The following is a 21437-nucleotide window of genomic DNA, read 5'->3' as shown; positions in this document are numbered from 1 at the left end:
CATACTTGATAGCCTGCAGAAATAAATAAATAACTAAATAAACAAACATGCCAGTGAAATCACCTTAAATCTAGTCCATACATCTCCAATTTCTCATTTTGAGATTGTTGTAAGAATGTTATAGGATTGTTTAACTTATTTTTAGACATTGTTACATAAATAATTTTATTAAGTGAAATTATCTGAAATTTTCTCACCACGTTGGCCCATAATTTAGCTTATTTAAACAAATTGCATTTAAAAATAAATATCTAAAACAATAACAATGTCTAGAAACAGGTTAAACAATTCTTTAGCATTCAAGAGAAATGCTAGACAGATTTGCTTGCCAATATATGCCAAGATAACTGCACCTGCCAAGTTATTTATTGCTGTAGTGTAGCATCCAAAATGTTAAATTGAGTTATGAACGCTGACGCCATTCAGCATGACTTTGCATCACTGTTTGCCAACTTCCACCACTGTTCAGTGTTTCTACATGCCACACTTCATCACTTAGCATTTTGCTATTAATGCATTAAGTTAAATCAACATCAATGAACAGTAGATGACATGCAGCTTGAAATTTAAACTGAGAAAGTTGTCAATCTAAAGGCTTTAAGACAAACACACAAGTGCATCCAGCAATAAAGGCAGCATAGAGCTTCTATTATACAGCAATAGGAAACACAGTAGAACACAGAAACACTCCAATTTCACATACTGATCCATTTTACTGACCAACGTGGACATGCAGCACTACTCTGGGGGAAATGAAAAAAACAACCCAAAAGCTCCTTTTAAGACCCAGAAAAGACACAATAGCTCTCACCTCTGTTGTCCAGGCTGTGTTTATGATTGAACTCTCCTCCACCTTTCCCCAGGCTGTCCACGCTGCGTGTGCCCTGGCTGCTGAAGTCCTCCTCCAGCTGGGCCTTTCCGTCCAGTAGCTGCCCTGGCTGGTCTTCATCCTCACAGTCGCAGTCGTCCAGGATGGGGGTCTCACGGATGGGCATGCCAATGACAGAGGTGTGCTGGTGGGGCCGTGGACCCCTGAAGCCATCCCGAGTCTGTGGGGGTCCCAGCAGGACAGAGGGTATGTAGTGGATCTCGTGGGTGGCCTCGGTGCTGGCGCTTTTCTGCGGAGCCCGGCGGCGCCGGCACCAGCGCTGACGAGTGTACAGCACCAGGGTGAAGAGGAGGATCAGGAGGAGGAGAGCAATCAAGCCACCCTAAGAGAGAGAGAAGAAAGAGGTTCATGATAAACTCCTTAAATTCCTTTATTATCCAATTGTTATTTAATTGTAAAACTTATTATTTAGTAACTGAGCAGTAACTATTATTAAACTAATCTGCAAGTTATTTAGTTCTTAGATAGAGGGACTGAATTGGTGGTACACATACAGTTCTTGGAGAAGGTCTAGAATTATTTCTGCCCTTTTAGTGATGCATTTGAGTCATATTACATTATAATTTATATGTAATTACATAATTATTACATAGTTAGTGAAATAAGTTATATTCTCTTTTAGGTTTACCCACTGTATTAACAGGGTTGAGTCTGCACTTGTGACGCTTTTCTGTTAGAAGTCAAGAGTGAACCCTTAACAGTTATTACTGTCATTTTACTATGTAATTTGTATGTAATTATGTAATTACACAACACTTAACAGTTTGTTACATAGGTAATTATATTGCATTATTGATTTACACTCTGTATCCATACATTTTTCTATGTCAAAAATATGTAAAGGATGTTTTTCTTTCTACAAAACAAGACTGTACACACAAAAATAACTATATAAAATTAAAATCATAATAAAATATCTCCTCCAATGATACAGCAAAAATAGTGGATTTATTCAGCAGCCATAAGAAGATAGAAACATTTCAGATTGGGGATGGAAATGCTGAGCGAGTCACTAAAGCTCTCTATCATTTCCAGGTGAATATAAATGCCTTGCGTTACTGCAACAGTTTCCCTTCTGGCAAAACAGTGAGTGAGTTTATTCCAGCCAATCACATCTGGCACATCATATTACTGAGAGACACCAGCTTGAATGTGAGCAGTTGGGTGTTCGACTGCTGCAGTTCATTCCAAAGTGAGATTGAATTGTCTCTGCATGTCACTGTGGGGCTGAAGATGGCAAAAACATGATATATTGGCAAGTGAAAGCAGCAGAAATTCGAGCAAAGTATCTCATATTTCCTGTTACGCAAAATGTTTCAACCTATTTCTAGATATTTTTAAAAAAATAACTAAATGAAGGAGTAAACTTGCCTCGCAAACTTGCAAACTTGCTACACATTCACAACACATTGTGGCTAAACTGAAATAACTCTGAAAACTCTGTTTAGATGTCAACAAACTTGAGTTGTTTTGGTGGTAACACTTTGCTTGGCTAGTCCACTGTAAATGCTTTGTAGATGATTATTTTGCATTTAACAAACCTTCTGCTAATTATTTATGAAATAGACCTTAGTTTCCCCCTAATCCCAACCTTAACCTCAACTCAAAATCTAAATCTACCCCTCACATTGGTCTTAAGTCTAACCCTGAAACTAATCCTATCACTAACCCTAACAACATTGATACCAAATTATACATCTATAAAATATACATTTTTCTGTTGGTTGATATCATAATATGGACGTCACATGGTTTTAAGAGTAATAGTGATTATGTTGCTGATTTTGTTCCATTAATTAGCATAAGTAGCCCCACCCCCATTGCTACAACAATTACATTATTTAATAATGTTAGTCTCTGCTGTTTATTTAAGTTTAAGAAATGTAAACATTCACTACAGACAGTCAAATTTCACAATTCACAGTTGATAACTGACCAATTAATCTAAACAGTCATTTCAGTACTCTTAATCGAAAAACTATTGTTATAAAATAAAAAAAAAAAATGTAAAAAACAAATGAATATAAAATTTTATTAGCCAATATTATTGGCAATTGAAAAATGTAGCCCCTCAAAATCGAGATCATGATCAGCCACAACATTTAAATATTGGTCAGCCACTATTAGAAGTAGAAAAAACAAGTAAAAATATGTAGTGATATGTTAAAGAATCTTATATTCTTCCAACTAACTCACATTATCATTATTTTTATTATCTAATTACTTTATTTTCTTTACTAAATTAGACAAGCAAGGCTTGCTTTACAGTAATTTGATTAAGTAAAGTTAAAGCCCATTCAAGGTAGTGAAATAAAATAAAACATAGTATTCAATAAAGCATGTTAGTTATCTTTAATAACAATTGAACAATTTTCCATGCATTATAATTCATTAACATTAGGGTGAAGTTGCCAAGCAACACGTCAATTAAAGATGAAGAGCATAATGGCGTATACTAACTTCGCACATGATACAGAATTCAGGTAAATGAGGTAAAGGCAGAACCTCAGCCAATCAGATTTCTCTCTTTCATCACAGTAATGTGAGACATATTGCCTACATATGAGAAGCTTTCAGTTGCCGTGTTGTCATTTCCCGCAGTGCAGACAGCATAAACACTGTTCACATTTCAGCGGCTCGGCGTCTGAGTGGAACAGAGTTTCTTCTCCTGTTCATGTCCTTGGCCTGAGGGCTCAGTAAGTCCCTGATGCAGCGCGGGATCCATTGCTCCATGGTTTGTCCCATTTCATGGCACGTCAGGGACATCAAAGAGCCCTGCTCGCACAAGCTGCTCATGCATAATACTCTTAAATCAGGAATCAATTGTTAGTGAGGGGAAGAGAAGCACTGGGTGCAGAGATACTGCAGGCTACATAACCTCCTTCATTCTTTTCCACTCTAACATTCAGCACTCCTCCTACACCACCACAGCTCGAAAAGCCTTAATTGAAAAATTAAATTACTGGAAAATAAATAAATAAAGAAATAAAACTGTCCACAGATGTTCAATGTCACAATCAAAACTCCTCTAATGGTTTTAATACAAATTATTGCTTGCTTTCTTGGCTGCAACCACTAATTTTAAGCAGCTACACTCTAAATTGGTTTGTCCATTGAAAGTAAAAATAAAATACTTGGCGAGAAATAATGCAACTGGCAACTCAACTCAAATAAGTACTCTGAATAAAACCATGCAAAAGGAAAATTTTGGTTTAAAAGCAGTATTTTAAATCTTAAAAACACTTCAAATCAAACTCCAGTAGAGTTTTAAGCTTGTTAACTTAAAAAAAAAAAAAAAATAAATACAAATTAAAAAAGAATTCAAAGAATTGAAATTCTCAGAAAAGACAGTTAGCATATTTCTAGCAAAAATCTCTTTTAAAAAATGAATTTTTCATCCAATCTGACTGTTCACTTAAGTTAAAATCAATTTCTTCAATTAGAAAAAAAGTAAGACAACTGGTTTCACAGCTTTAAATAAACTCAACCATTACAGTTTACAGTTTAAATGTTCCAATAACAGATAATATCAGTCAATGTAAATGATTCAAGTCAAAATTAAATAGGCTTTAGTAGTTTTAGTTAAACCATGACTGACATACATCATCTAAACCGCTTATCCTTCTGGGTCGCGGTGGGGTGCTGGAGCCTATCCCAGCTGTCATTGGGCGGAAGGCAGGATACACCCTGGACAGGTTGCCAGTCCATCGCAGGGCAGACAGACATACATATACAATCACACACACATTCACAATTCAGCATTTCCAATTGGCCTGACTGCATGTCTTTGGACTGTGGGAGGAAACCGGCGTACCCGGAGGAAACCCATGCAGACATGGGGAGAACAGGCAAACTCCACACAGAAAGGACCCTGGTCACCCGGCCAGGAATCGAACCCAGGCCCTTCTTGCTGTGAGGCAACAGCGCTACCCACTGCACCACCGTGCCGCCCTGACTGACTGATATGATGGTTAGTTATTAAGTTGTCAAGTAAATCTCAAAGTAAAATTTCTCAAATAAACAGCATAACAACTTACAATATACGTTTTAAGCATGAGGCAGAACTTCCCAGCATTCTTAGCAGTTTCGTAGATTCTGGTATAACATGTTGTCCTCATGCTAACGCTTAGGTTTGAATGTATTTTACCTGTTTTGGTTATTTTAACCATGATGGTGTTTGTCTTTAAATTTATCAGTTCTGCCTGGGTTTTTGTTATAAAATGCAGTTGATCAGCCAGTGGGTAATGTCTGAAGTTTGTTTCTTTAGTTTTGTACTGGAGCTAAGAGGCTAATGTAGCTAAAATGCAATGCAAACATGTCTCTCACAAATCAGCAGTGGACGAAGTACATGTCGAAGTTACCATGTTGGTGAAGTATAGTGGGTAATACTGCTGCCCTATACACATCAGACTGGGGTTTGATTCCCGGCCCAGGGAAACATATCACACTTCACATGTCCTTGGGCAAGACTCCTAACTCTACAATAGCCAAAATGTAGGGATGCCACACAAAACCCATTAATTAACAGTAAAAATGTGAAAAAACGTGATTGTGTTTTTGTGAATTTACTTCTATTTCTATAAATTTAAAATAATGTTGACATATGTTTGTGTATGTATTTGCTTCATTTACAAGAATCTAACCTGAACTTAACGTAATAAACGACTGTTGACTATTAAAGTTTACAGTACATTGATAGTGAACATGCAGTTTTTGCTTCTTTTTACAGTGTCCATCTAAAAAGAAAAGGTTCTTTAAGGTGTCTTTAAGGTTCTTAAAGACAATGGTTCTATATAGAACCATGAACACTCAAAGAACCATTTGCATGTATAAAAGGTTCTTTGCATGGTGAAAGACTGATGAAGAATGTATTGTATATGGTTCTGTACAGAACCTTTTTGAAAGTGGTTCTATGTAGCACCAAAAGGGTTCTTTTATATTGTTACAATGTTAAGCTTGTAACAGCAACAGAACGCTTTTTGGTTCCTTTATAGAAATCTGAAGAATAAATCTAAAGAGCATATTCACCATACAATGAACCATTCAAGAATGCATTTAAGCAATTATTATTTGAGTGTTCATGGTTCTATATAGAACTGTCTTTACTAAAGAACCCTCGAAGAACCATAATTTTAATAATGTACTTCTGTAACATGATTAAACTTTCCATTGCTTTGGATAAGAGAGTCTGCTAAATGAATCAATTCATGTTCAGTAATCTCTAATAGAGTCGTTTATTGTTTCTGGCGCTGTGTAAGTGTTATCATAAACATAGGCAAAAAAAAAAAACTGAAAAAAAAACTGAAGAAATCTTAAAGCCTGAATTGTTTTTTTTTTTTTTATTTCTGAAATGAAGAAGAAATGAAAAGGCAAACTTCAGACACTAAACATATCTTGGCTGAGGAGAAAATTATATAAATTTGATTGCGTTGCTGAACTATCGCTTTAACTGTTCACGCATGCAGAAAGCACTGTTGACATTTTAGTTAATAGAGAGGAAACAAAACTATAAATAAACCAGGACCACTCTGTAATGTTTATTCATGTACTTGTTTCTCAGCCGTATCACCAAGTCTTCTTTTCATATCACTAACGATGAGGCAAGCTTCCCTCGCACTCCCCTCCCCATCTCTCTCTCTCTCTCTCTCTCTCTCTCTCTCTCTCTCTCTCTCTTTTAGTCGCTTTCACTCTCGCTGTTGCTTGATATACAAAAGGGTAGGACGGGATTATTAATCACAGAATTGAAAAATTCCATCTTCATGAGCAAAAACAAACCCGTCTCAAATTACGATTCATGCACTGCCGGCTGTCCATAAATCACGCGGTCCTGGACAGGCATTCGTGGACAGGCGCGTTTCACCCTGACCAAATGTGTTCATTAATCTCCTACTGCAAGTGCCACTGCCACCGAAAACGAACTCCCTTCAAAGTTAAACGCAGAAAAATGAGAGCAGGAAGAGCCATTCTTTAAACTTTAACCCGCCAAATTGCTCCCAAGAGTCGCAGAGGTCAAAGCTCAAGATGCGCTGAGCTTTATAACAGTATGTGGGGTTTGAATGGTAGCAAATAGAAATAAGACTGCTGTTTGTAATTGCAGAAAAAGTTTTGAACATAAAAATAGTAGTAGGAGACAAACTGAGGCATGACATAACAGGTATTATAGACTCATATAGAACATTACACACGTTCAACACTGTTCCATTCAGATACTGCACTCAGATCTTCTGTATACTGTAAGACTGCTGAGTAAATTCTTTTTTTAAGATTTTTTTTTTTTCCAATTTTCTCCGCAATTTAGTTGCATTCAGTTCCACCCACTAGTTAGGCCTCCCCTAATCACAGGATACCACCAGCACTAGGAGGGCGAAGGCAAACACCAGCTTCCTTTGAGTCATATGAAGCGTTACTGCATCTTTTCGAACTGTCACTAACGCAACGTCATTGAACAGCTGAACGCGCTCAGAGGAAAACACTAACTGTCAACTCTGTTGCATCAGCTAACAGACGCCTGTGCTGGCTAGCATCATGCTGAGTGATGGGGGGAGATGGTGGAGCCATCCTACCCACCTAGAGAGAGTGAGGCCATTGGTGCTGTCTTGAACTCCCAGCCATGGCTGGCTGTAGCATCACTGGCAGTCAAACTTACGATCCCCTGATGATAAGGCTAACGCTTAGATGATTCCCAGTGGTGGATAATACTTGTTATTCTTCATTACTAAGACTAATTTACAGCAAATTAGTTGGTCAAAGCCCAGAGTTTGGGTTTTTGTGACGTTGTACCTTTTTAATTTGGTTGAGTTGGTTTCACATTGCATTGGCTGAACGGCACTAAATTGCATCCATCCTTTAAATATATTAATGATATTTTGAATTTGATGTAGACCATCATAAAAACATTCCCACCAGTGAACTGAACCAGAGTTTACTTGGTAGGAGATTGTTTTGTGTGCAGCCCAATACAGGTGGGGTGTTCACACCTGTCAAAACAGACTGAACTAAAGGAAAAATCTGATTGCTCCACACCAAACAAGGTGACCTTAAGTATTATTTCTCTGTACTTTTCCATTCATTTGTAATTACATTATTCTTGGGATGAAGGATCATATTTACACTCTGCATTGAGAGGTTTGAACCTGCACTTCTGACTTTTTTCCATTTATTTCAAATGACAGAAACAAAATAATGGCTTTTGTTTACACAAAACAAGACCTAAACTGCTACATGAGGTTTTAAAAGTATGCCTGTTAAGAATTTACATTGACACTTCTTTGAAATCTAGAGTTATTATAGTCCTTGTTAACATCAAATTACATAACTATTACATAGTTATTTACATGTAATTATAACACAAGTTGTGGTAATCAGTTCTATCAATATCAATCTGTATCTACAGGTTTGAATATGCATGTCTTACCTTTTTGGCGGTTTTAAATGTCAAACAGTGCCACAAAGGTGTAAAATAAGACTTGCACACACAACAATAACCATCAAATCAACTTACAAATGCAAAGGTGCTATGAATTAAAAGTTTAGCATCTACACTTTCCACACAATTACAGAATCACAGCTTGCATTTGCTTTTGCTTACTTGCTTACTCCTTAACTGCCTACTATGCCATTTTAAGGAGGATCAATCTAACCGCAAGTAAAACTATTGTAAAAAGAGGCAAAATAACTTCGTAAAACAGCCAATGCTGTAATAAAGAAATGCATTTTGCTCTGAGAGTGCTAATGCTTCATTTTTTTTTTCCTTTCAATTTCTTCCAGTGCATTTTGCCATCACCCGGCTAAAGCTATGGCCAAACACCAAACGATTAAGACACATGGCAATATTCTCTGAATGTTTAAGAGATAATTAAGAATAAACAAGCAGTGAAATCACGGCAGACTTCTGAGACCATCTGGTGTAGCAGGTTTTGAAGGCATGCCATTACAGACAGTGCAGACGGATCAACAAAACATAGATAGATGCACTGAAAATGCATCTTAAGTCATGAATGATGCTGTGTGTGCATCTACACTGCTTATATGATGACCTAGATGAACTCTAACATCTACACAAATCAGGCATAACATCATGACCACCTCCTTGTTTCTACGCTCATTGTCCATTTTATCAGCTCCACTTACTATATAGGTGCACTTTGTAGTTCTACAGTTACAGACTGTAGTCCATCTGTTTCTCTGCATACTTTGTTAGCCCCCTTTTACCCTGTTCTTCAGTGGTCAGGACCCCCATTGACCCTCACAGAGCAGGTACTATATGGGTGGTGGATAATTCTCAGCACTGAAGTAACACTGATGTGGTGGTGGTGCGTTAGTGTGTGTGTTGCGCTGGTCTGAGTGGATCAGACACAGCAGAGCTGCTGGAGTTTTTGTCATCATGTTATGCCTGATCGGTGTATGTAATTGTTATCAAATCGCTAACATAGCTGAGGAAATAACTGATGTTGATACTAATTTGTTTACGCATTTATTATATGATGTATGCACAAATTACACCATCTACAATAGCCACTACTACTTAAGACATTTTTTAACAGAAATGTGGCCAGCAGGCCAGAGATGGTTGTTTTGGCTGGGTTGGTCAGCACCTTTGTTGAATTGTGTGCAAATAGCATGAAATGGCTTAAAAAAAAACTGGGAACCCAACAGCATGTGATCATGTTTCCACATTTCCGCTTTGGCAGCTTAACACTGAGCACATGTTCATTAGCATTTTTGGTTGTTTTTGTGTCACAAAGCTGAAGGAAGTGTAGAGTGCAGTCTGCTTATACATGGAACTAACTCAAACACTTGCAAACATGGAGTCAAAACAGATTGCTGTCTTAGCAGTTAGCATGCTAGGAAGCTAAACTAGTTGAACTTGATAACAGCTAGGCTACAATTAGCTCACTAGCAGATCAGTCGGCTAATGCTAGTAAATATTAACTATTGTTTGGATTTAAGAGATTACTGGCTAACTACTTCTCAAACTGGCTCTTGGCACTTCCCAGACTATCCATACCATTACTTGATCCCAGCTCCCAACGCATAGGCAAAGAGCAAAAAGATGGAAGTCCCTGAAGGCCGGTTTGAGAACCACTGGCCTAAAGTATATCTTGTGTGTGTGATGTAGCTCTCCTCCACAAGCTTTTAAGAAACTTTTGAAATGTATCTCAGAACATGGCACCGCCTGAAGGCTACAGTTTTGTACACCCTCTTCCGTGAGTCGAACTGGGGTGAGAGGGGCTGCTGGTAGAAACTTTCCTCGATCCTTTTGAGAACACTGTTGAAGATGGCAGCTGGGATTCCCCTGAGGCGAAGTGTGGAGGAGAAGCCTGGAACAGTCTTTCTTTTCCAGGATACCCTCTTTGAGAACCACTGCTTTAAAGAACCATCTTTGTAACTGTGAGGATAGAGTGTGAGAGACCTTCTTGCAGTTTAAAGGTCCTAAGATGAACCCTGACATTGGTTCAGAGCATTTACATTATGTGAAGGTTCTACAAATATTTAAAAGGCTCTTCGCACTCACAAATCTATATAAACTTGGTTTCTTAGGGAACCATTAGTGATTTTCTCTGGAGTTGCATATGAAACCCTTTGTGGCACCTTGGTTTTAAGAGTGCACATCAATAATATCAATAAATAAATTAATATAAATAAAATTATTTCTTCCACTTAGATGCCAAAACCTTTAATGGAAATATCTGGAGATTTGCAAAGCTGGAGGTAAGCTGGATTTATAAGTATGCAAGCAGTCAACATTTATAAAATTGTTTTTATTGTGTTAAAGTGATTTTTTTTTTTTTTATATAGTAGCAGTTATAGTGCATGATATGAAGAAAGCTCCAGATGTCTGAGATGGCTGAGATTTTATCTCAGCATGGTTGTTTTTAGGGAGAGGTTTGAATGAATGTCACATTTGTAAGCATCTATAAACACATTTATAACATGTTATAATGTATTCATAAGGCATTATAAATGTGGTTATAAATATTTATAAAAAAGAATTACACTGAATTACACTTCATAGCCATGTTTATTATACATTATGGATTGTTAATATAATGCATTATAAATAGTGGGAATAACATGTTATAATGTCAGTGCCAAAGAAGTCAGTCCCAGCTTGGAGAGAGTAAAGTAAAAACAAATACCAAGCTAACGGTGGTGTACATTACCTTTCCCACATTGGGTAAAACACTGATGGCAGCACTAGTTTAAACTCTGACATTTGAAGCCTGTAATGTGCTTTATTGTGAATGTTTTAGTGTTTCAGTAAATCCTTCAGTAAATACTTCAACTTGAAGCCTCACTCTTAACACTGGAGGAGGCTTTAGTACAGTATGCTTCACTTTACTTAGAGCAGATAAATACAACTTATGATCTCTTATAATTTGTTATGATCAGTACTTATAATGTATTATGTTAACAATTCATAATGCATAATAAACATGGCTATAATGTATAATGCATTTTTATAAATATTTATAGCTATGTTCATAATGTCTTATGAATGCATTATAACATGTTATGAATGCGTTTATAGATGCTTACAAAGGTGACATTCATAGAAAGTGTTACCGAACTGTTTTCATAGCAGGGGGTTCTCAATCGTGTCCTTTCACCCAACGTTGCTCACTAGCGGCTCCGAACATTTCATAGACTATGGCTTTGTTCCCACAACAGGTAAAAGTGGCCCAAATCTGATTTTTTCACCAAATCTTGTTTGTTTGGCTGTTTACCTTATCTTTTAAATGTGATCTGTGTGTAACATCAGTCTAAACAGATCAGCTAATAAACTGATCCACATGCACAAAAGAACAATGTTTCACATTGCTTCACGTGGCTCATCCAGAGGTAAACAATCACGACTGCCAACGAACGCCAGTCGCTCCTGGAAGGTCCACCTTCATCTACCCTGCATCACAGGAGCCATCATGAAGCTTCACTGATTGACAGCTGGGCTTATCACTCAGAATGTGTTTGAGCTCGCCGTAAAAAAGGCAGGCCACATCTTTGGTTTGTGTCCTTGGATTCTTTAAGCTTTGCTTTCAGACTTTTGACTGTTCTTTGACGCTTCAGCGTTGCTCTCCTACGGCCACGTTCAGACATTTCTTTCAAAATCTCTTCAAACACAAACAGTTTTGGATAAGCCTCTTCTCATTTTTTGCACAGAACCATCATCCCAAATGCAGCATGAAATTATGATGAATGTTGAGCTGGATTGACATAAAAGTCGCATGAATTCTGATCTGAGGCTGAGTCGCACTGCCGATATCAGATACATATCAGATTTCAGTCCCACATATGAAAGTGTCTCAAATTAGTATTGAAAATGTCAGATTCAGTGTGTTTGTTGCTGTTCACACTGACAAACAGACACACATCTGTGCCACATTTGAAGAAAAAGATCATATTTGGGCCAAATTTACCTGCTGTGTGGACAAAGCCTAAGAGCCAACAGTGAGTTAATCGGAAATAAATAAATAAATAAATAAATAAATAAATAAATAAAAAACTACAGGTAAGAAAGATTTTATTTGATCATATTAACCCTCTGGGGTCAAAGAATGTGCCATGCATTCAAATTAGATGTTTCTCTGTGGTTCTATTAATATCTTCATGATAATACAGTGCAGAAATATGATTCAAATTCCTGAATCTGTAGAGTTGCCCATTTGATTCCATGTTATTGCGAGATCATACGTGAGACATTCGGAGTTATAAGCCAATGAAGAGAAGTTGAGACACACGTCATCTGCCTCTCACCATGCGGAACTGGTGGATTTGTGTGTCTGTCTATATTTTGTGTGAACCTGACCAATGGACATTCAGGAAATCACTAAGGCCTGACCCATGATATCGGAAACCTTTCGTTTTTTCATTCAGTCGTTGAAATGGTGTGTAAAAAGTTTGCAGCTGGTGAAATTGCTGCAGCGGTTTTGGAAAGTAGCAATGAGTACAACATTTATCCACCGTTATTTATACTTTCCACTACTTTTTTGAACCTAAGACTCTGGTAAACCCAATTGAAGCACCAAAACAATTCGTCCACATGAGTAAAGCTGTGGGTTCACAAGAGATATTTTTAAAATAACGTGATTATCATGTCATGTGCAAATGCTTTTAAAGGTGAATTTAAAAATATACACAAAAAATCAAGAAAATGACCTCAGACCCCAGAGGGTTATTTCAAAATATTTGAGTAGATGTCTATTCCATTGGTGGAAAGGCCATTAGGGGACAGTTCTATCCTGCACAATTTGCACAGACAGAACCTCCTGTCAGGTTCGAACAGAATTCAAATGCTTATAGACCAAACTGAAGTAAAATAGCCTTATTAGCAAAAGGATAATCCAAAAGCAAGGTCAACCAGTCTAAAGTCAGAAGCCAAATTGAGAAAACAGTAACTATTAGGTCAGTCCAAAAACAGAGTCCATAAACCAAAAAAGGAAGGTCAAACCAGAAACACCAACAATACTAAGAGGGTGAGGCTAAAGACGAGGTCAAAAAATAAATGAACCAAAGGTCACAGAAAAGCAAGCTAACAGACTGGAAGGCTCAATATGGCTCGGTAAGGCTCGGTAAGGCTCAGTGAAACAAAGGCAATACTTCACAAAGTGCAAAGAAACTGAGAGCATTTATGTGGTATGCTTAACAGGTGAACTCAATCAGCAATTGAGTGAAGCAGAGGTGGAGAGTCATGTGAGGGAGATCTGGGGTCATGTGATCAGGTAGGGTATTCTGGGAAATGGAGTCCAGAGGCTGAGAAGTAGTAACAGCGGGACCAGAGGGAGGCGTGACATCTCCACATAGTATTAAACCTCCAGCCATTGAAAGATTCTGTAGGCAACCAAATGAGGCTCTTCTATAGGCTCACTTTCTGGCAGCTTTATTGTTAAGAGTGTAAGAACATAAGCTGGTGTTTTGTTTCCCATTTCAGTCTCCTCATCTGCTTGCCCAGTAGATGCTTAATACTCCATGCCTTAGGACAAACTGCGGGGATAAAAATGACAAAACACAGTCGAACTCATCACAGCACCTGCTCCGCCGCGTCCTGCTTCACCATCTGTGCTCTGGGTGATGCGGCTCACGGGCCTGCCAGCGTACGCAGAGAAATTAAAAACGCAGCGTATGTTAATCTTTCCACAGAAAAAAAATCTCCTGGAATGAAGTTTGACACTGTTGTGCACATAAACACTCACTAATGCACACGCGTACATATGGCAACGTACAGACACGCAAACATCTGCTCGGGATAGGGGTCCTGTGGGGCGGCGTAGCAGGGTGTATGTGTGTGTGTGAGAGGATCAGAGTATTTCTTGCCTGTGAGTGGAGGAGAGAATGACCCCTGCGCTGACCACTATTTGCTGGGCTGCTTGGTGTGTTGTTTGTTAATCTTTATTTCGATTGATCTTTAGAATACTGATATCACAGAAGGCCTAAATATGCAAATGAGCCTTGTAACCAATCATGGTGTTCTGTGAGCATTCCGACCAATCACAGCTCCAGAAGAAAAAATATAACAAATAATTAATACTTGAAAAAAGGCTTTTAAGCACTGAATCCATATAAATATATATTTTTATTTTATATTTTTCTAATGTTATTCATACTTTTGGTATTAAAGATAATATTGATAATAGTTTTGGTTAATTAACTGCAAAACAAGCATTTTCTTTAGAAAAAGGAATGGTTCCATTTAGCTCAATGAGATCTATATAGAACAATTTTTATGCTTAAGTAGTTCTTTGCATGGTAAAATTGTTCCTCAAATTGATGGAGAATGTCTTGTGTATGGTTCTATTTAGAACCTTTTTGAAAATGATTTTCTATAGCACCAAAACGGTTCTGCTGTTGTTGGTGTCAAAACATAATACTAGAATGCTTTTTATTGCTACATAGAACTATATACATGATGAATCATATCACCATGCAGAGAACCACACTTTTAAAATGAAGGTTCTTCAAAAGTTCTTTGGTAAAGAAAACAGTTATGGATAGAAGCATAAACATTTAAATAACCCTTTGCATAATTAAAGCATTCCTTGCATTGTTAAATGTTTCTTCATATTGATGGAGAATGTGCTAGAGATGGTTCTATATAGAACCTTTTTGAAAATAATTCAATATAACAACAAAAAAAGGTTATTTATTATGATTTTACATAGAATCCTTTTGAAAAAATTTCTATATAGCACCAAAAATGTTTTTTCTATTGTAACGGACTTGACCTCATAACAATAGAAAAAACATTTTTGGTGCTATACAGACATTTTTTCAAAATGATTCTATGTAAAATCATATAAAACACATTCTTCATCACTCTAAATAAGTATTTGATGATTCTAAGAACCCTTTAATCATGCAAAGGGTATATATGTTCATAGTTCTATATAGAACCATTTTTGCTAAAGAACCCTTGAAGACCATTTTCTTTAAGTGTGCATTTAAGCACAAAATTATTCTACGTAGAATTCATTGTTCAAAACCGAACCATTCCCTTTACTAAAGAACTCTTGAATAGCCAGCTTTTTAAGAGTAAACCAGATGTGAGTTTGATCACACAGATATGCCAAACATGATGTTGATGATTAATAAAACTCGACATTTGCATGTGCTTTGATTTGGCCATACTACTACTACTACTACTACTACTACTACTACTACTACCACAATCTATCATATATCATTTTCATTGATGTGATAAACATTTTCCTGGTCCACCATCAACTCTTCCCCCTTACCTCCCAGTTCTATTCACAAAATAGACTCAAAGCCATCACAACTAGCTTGATGCCCTTATTGGATAAACATGGAGAAAATCAAGCTGCTTCAGATCTGAAAACATCTGCAGGTGTTTCTGTCCATCCTTCCACTGTGAGAGGACGACTCAGCGCTATGAGCCTGAAAGGATGCATAGCTATCAAGAAGCCTCATTTGGAAAAGAAGAACAATGGCACTTGAACACCAAAACTGGACATCTGAGATATGAAGAAGGATGTTCTAATTGGGATTGCTTGGATTGTGAGAAGCAGAAACTGGAACCAACTTCTTAGACTGAACTTTGGAGGTGTGGAAAAATATCCCTGCAGATTTCATGTTTTAATGCATAAGTAACAATTACATATTTATCAATTGCCTCTAACAATCTACTAGATAATGATTAACCGCTTAACACTACAGGTTTATTATTCACAGGGACTTCAATGCAAACTAATGGAGCTTTTTATTAGATTATAGAAGTGTGTAATACAATTTGGGCCCATGGCTTGTTAAGCAGATAAGTTGCTATTTATAGGGGTCTGTTATTAAACACTCTTAAAAAAGATGGTGCTTTAATGGTTCTTTAGCAAAGAAAACAGTTCTATATAGAACCATAAACACTCAAAGAACTGGTTGCATAATTAAACGGTTCTTTGTATCATGAAATGGTTCTTTAGACTGATGGAAAATGTGCTGTAGATGGTTCAAAATAGCACCCAAAAAGGTTCTTCTATTGTTATGATGTCAAGCTTTTAACGATAAAAGAAACCTTTTGGGTGCATTATAGAACCTTTTTCAGAAAGATTCTACATATAATCATCTGCAGCACTTTCATGCAAATTTTCTATCAAATCCAAAGAACCCTTTTATGATGCAGAGGGTTCTTTGAGTGTTCCTGGTTCTATATAGAAGCATTTTCTTTACTAAAGAAACCCTTGAAGGACTTTGAAGGACCTTGAAGGTCTTTCTTAGGAGTGTAGAGTGCTACCAAAAATAGCTGAGGCTTCTGTAACTTAAACGAATGAGATAAAGAGGTTATAGCTTGTGAAACATTCCTTAAACATTAAACAGTATGTAGAGATCGAAGTTCTAAGATGTTACATGTGGAGAATGAAGAACCACGAAGGCCTGATCTTCCTCCCAAACTTCAGACGTTTCATAATGTGAACAAAGCCCTACAGCAATGCATCCACACCAGTCAGGAAGCCTCACAGCATGGCCATCCTCATCCTTCGATCAAAACTTTTCCCATCTGCTTTTCTTTTTGTCTGTCTCTTTTTTTTCTCAGGGGCGTCAAGTTTGACCGAAGTGTCCGTGGGCTGGTCTCACCCACGCCGATGGCCAGAGGCATTGATGGGGGAGAAAAGAAGGAGAAAAGACCATGTCTGAAGTGAAAAGAAAAGGGCGAGACCTCTGTTTGTATCCAGATGAATCTGTATTAATTCATAACCTTCATGAAAATGGTGGATAATACAAAATGCTTCACAATACCCAAAGGCATGTCATTTTACTGCATGGAGACAGTGGTGCAAGGCTTTGCCCTCGAGTTTGCAAAAGTTTCCAAAGCACCGTGAACAAATGAAGGAAGAAAAGACCACCTTGATCTTATATAAAGGAAATGTACTGCTACGCTCTCAAAGTTCTTTCCAGGTTTCATAATTTAGCAGTTTAATGAGTGAATTCAAAACATTTGAGAGGGTTGCTGAGGTTATTTCTGAATATGTGAATCACAATCCAAGGCAAATATTGTTTATTATTTATTATTGTGATAGTGGCCTTTGAAATACTGGTATGTAAGAAGGCTACATTATGCAAATGAGCTACTAAACGATCCTGACCGATCACAGTTCCAGAAAATGCCCAGTATGCTATAAATGGTATAAATGGTATTCATTGGATACAACTCTGCAACAATCTCCAAAGCACTGTGTTAATGTGTAGAGTAGAACTTTGGCAAGTAACCAAACAGTTAAATCAAATTTAAGGTCAATGAAATGGCTAGTTTTGCCACTTAATCAATTTCTCTATGATATAAATCTGATTTCTCAATTCTCTTTTTGCATTTCTTTTGATATATAATAAACATGATCTAAGAAAGAAGAAAATGCATAGTTTTTTTATTTATTTTGTGCCACAAAATACCATTTTGAGCTAGAAAACACATGAATAGGAACATACTTCACATGCATATTTTATACAGTGATAGAAAACAGGCTATTGGCAAATTCTGAGAATGGACACCTGTAAGGCATTTAGTTCAGTGGGGTTAAATTGATAAAGAATGTAGCCAGATACCTCATAAATGGAGTAGCAAGGTGGTGAATACAAACAAGTACAGTCATGCTGCATTGCTTTTGTGCAGTAGCAGCCATGCAGGCACAAATGGCATTTTGAACCAATTCCTTTGAGCAATATGCCTCTAAAATCATATAAAATATTGAAGCTGATTACTGGCTAGCGCTGACCTCTAGATGCTCATGAGGTGGGCTGATGGGAGGCACAAGCCCTCCCTAAAAGGGATTTAAATGTTGTTTATGTTGTTCGTCCAATAAGGTATGTGGTATGTATTTATTATTTTATGTTGGGCTTTGGATGTTTTGTGTTGGGGGGTTAGTTGCCGTGCAGTAGAAGTGGTTGGCTAATGTTGACCTCCACTGCAGGTTTGTGCTCCTGTGTGTGCCTTTCTGCCTCAGTGTTACATAAAGAGCACTTCTCATGGTAAAATCATGGCCTCCCTTGTGTCTTACTCTACACTGATCCTACAATATACTCCTGTGATGTTTTCCACTTTCAAAAGCTGAAAGCTTGACTGTAAAAACAACAGATGCTGGTAACGTATTGACATATTTTCACACATGAGCCCTCCCAGTAGGTTCATGGGAATGCTAGGTCACCAGCAGGAAGACAGATGCATCATTCTTACCTAGATTTCAACTCTGGCTTGTGTTCACACTTAACCCATTTCCTGTCAATTACCATTAAATTCCCAACATAAAAGGGTATGAGTGAAAAAGGGTTCAGGTCACATTATTGATACAACTATGCATTTTGAATATACATTGGCCTCAAAAAAAATATTTGGGCATTTAACGATTGGTAAACTTTAATAACATTCTTTAAGTTCCTTCATAACATGCTTAACAAAATGATATTTACACTTTCAGCAAAGCCTCAGACTGAAGGTAGATAAGGGGGAGGTGGTCTTCCTCACAAACGTCAGTCATTTCATAACCCCATAATGTGAACAAAATCCAACATCAATTCATCAGTCATAAAGTCTCATCGCATGGCCAGTTTCATCTTTTTATCAAAATTGTTCTCATCAAGAAAATTGACGTGCCTTATTGGGATTTTGACTTTGGCTTGTGTTCACATCAAACCACTTATCATTTAATTACCATTAAATTCTTGTGTGAAAGCGAACATGTGAAAGGTTCATTTCATCGATTCACCAATGTATACTGAATATATAGTGGCATCAGATAGTATTTCAACACTTCCAACATTCCAACCATTGGTCAATCGAGAAGTTCAGTAAAGTTCTTAGGTTACATCATAAAATATTTAACAAAATAATATTTGTTTCAGACAAAATACCAGAAGAAGAGCTCCAACCAGACTACACTAGGTGTTCTGGTAAGCACATAGGTGGATATGTCCAAGTCTGGGGCTGGGATGGTCTGAAAAAAATACCAATTTGTTTGACATTTTGTTTCCTCACATGATGATACTTAACACATTTTTAAGTATGGCACAAATGTCTTTTTTTCTTTTCATTTTTTTTGATCCAACTGTATCACAATTGCAGTATGTAGCAATATGATCACAATGCAAGAATTTCGCCCATATCATGCAGCCCTAACAGCCACATTACCATAATAACTGCAATACTACCATCTGACTTGATATGAAATTTAAAAATCTATTAGACCAGAATCTATATACAGCTGATCACACTGAGGGCCCTTTAGTGATCCCACCTCAATCATCCCACCTGATTGCTTTCAGACTGTGAATATTGAGCAGAAACTGGCCAGCCGGCATATTTCCCCAACTCTAACTCCCACTCCGCATCCTCCTAGCTCAATATGTCCACACCTCCTGTCCACCGCTCCCCCCCCCCACTCTCTGCTCCACTTGGCCCTGGCCAGTTCTCAGAGGGCAGATTTATCTAGTGATAGCCATCTTCTTCACCCTGTCCCAGTGAGTTACGGCAGTGCTTTAGCTCTGAGTTACTGAGCAACCTCACTAACCCCAGAAATCCCCCAGAGACACGACCATGAGTCCAGCAAACTGCACTCATTTTACACAAACACATACATTAAATTCAAAGAGTCTGTTGCAACTGTAAAAGTTGCAATTTGGTTATATACTAAAATTGATCCAGTTGAAGAGGCTTAGTGTTACTCTTCACTGCAGGGTTCTATTCATAAGGCTACATGACATCTACATAAGCTCATCATGACAGGTGACATAACCCTACATAAGTATCTACAATTGCTTATTCCTACAGGCATCATCTGTCATAAAGTCTACTTTAGATAACTTTGATCAAAATTGGCAAATGTAATCGTTATAGTGAATGACGCCTATTGGAAAAAAGTATTTATAAACATTTATGTAGAGTTATATCAACTGCCATGATAAGCTTATGCAGGTGTAATGTAGCCTTATGAACAGAACCCTATAGTAATGTGTTACCAATGAATGTTTCAATGCTAATATATGTTTTCTGAGGTCTCTAATGTTAAAATGTCTTACCAGTGATGGACTAAATAATGCCATATGGCTATAAACAGTAGTAGCAGTCCAATTGTGTTCATATTTTTGTCTATTTTTATGCATAAAAGAAGAAAACTTCAGACAACAAACATGTTTTTGCTGATTGGCTCCTTTGCCGTTAAGAGAAACCGTGGTTTTATGCCTCAAATCCATACAGAGCTGGGCCCATTAGTCATCCCACTCAGTTATTTCAAAATTATAAATATAAAATATAGATAATTCTATCCCTGCAACAACTTAAGTCTGTTCAAGGTTTACAGAGAGCCACTGCATTTGTCCTCAATCAGCCAAAAGCAGGCATTTATGCTTAAAGGATAGCGATATCCAGCACAGTTTGCTCAGACGATTGCTCACTTCATCCAGCTAAAATAATAGCTGTTGACTGTGAGTAGAGAGTTGTTGTGTGGAGTGTCTGGTTTAAGTCTTTAACTGGCCCTGGCACGAGGCGGAGGTATTATTAGGCTGGGAAGCGCTGGTTTTACGCACCAGCTGGCCCTTCAGCTGTGTCCTCATCTGTCATGTGTTACAGGGAATACCCGAAAATGCCACAGACCCGTCCTACAGCATGCTGTTCAGCCGAGCGTCAGCTGGGACAGACTGACCATAGCGAATCTGTCTGGATTTTCCGTCATGAATATTTATCTCTCCTGTGACATATTCACATTTGTTATTTTGATAGCAGAAATGAACATACTGGAAATGAAGGTATCTTGAACATATTGTGTTTTGGATTTAACATGAGCTAATGCTGCAGTGATTCGGGGTGAATACCTTTGCCTTCGAAACAATTACAGTTCTTTAATTGAATCATTTTTTTCAAATTTCAACACAATTTGATTTCAGTTTCAATGTAAGAATGTTTCCTAAAATCAGCATGAATCAGAAATTGTAATGCTCTTCTTCTGCATTGTAAGCTAAGTTAGTGTTTTCAGTTAATAATTGAGTAGGTGGGAGCGGTTAGGGGAGGTGAAACATGACTTTACTGGTTGACCTTCTAAGCCTAGTCGAAGGTCTA

General features: G+C 37.5%; 1 protein-coding gene across 1 annotated transcript in view; it reads right to left on the bottom strand.

Annotated features, from left to right (window-relative positions):
* LOC118814606 (astrotactin-2-like) overlaps positions 1-21437 on the bottom strand; it is a 697894-nt gene that overhangs the window by 476821 nt on the left and 199636 nt on the right. The window contains exon 3 of the mRNA XM_036580304.1: positions 812-1211. Coding sequence (XP_036436197.1) covers positions 812-1211 — 400 coding nt within the window. The remainder of the gene's footprint in view (positions 1-811; positions 1212-21437) is intronic.

Source organism: Colossoma macropomum, unplaced genomic scaffold, assembly GCF_904425465.1.
Source record: "Colossoma macropomum unplaced genomic scaffold, Colossoma_macropomum, whole genome shotgun sequence".
NCBI lineage: Eukaryota > Metazoa > Chordata > Actinopteri > Characiformes > Serrasalmidae > Colossoma > Colossoma macropomum.
This window is presented reverse-complemented; position numbering and strand designations above follow the sequence as displayed.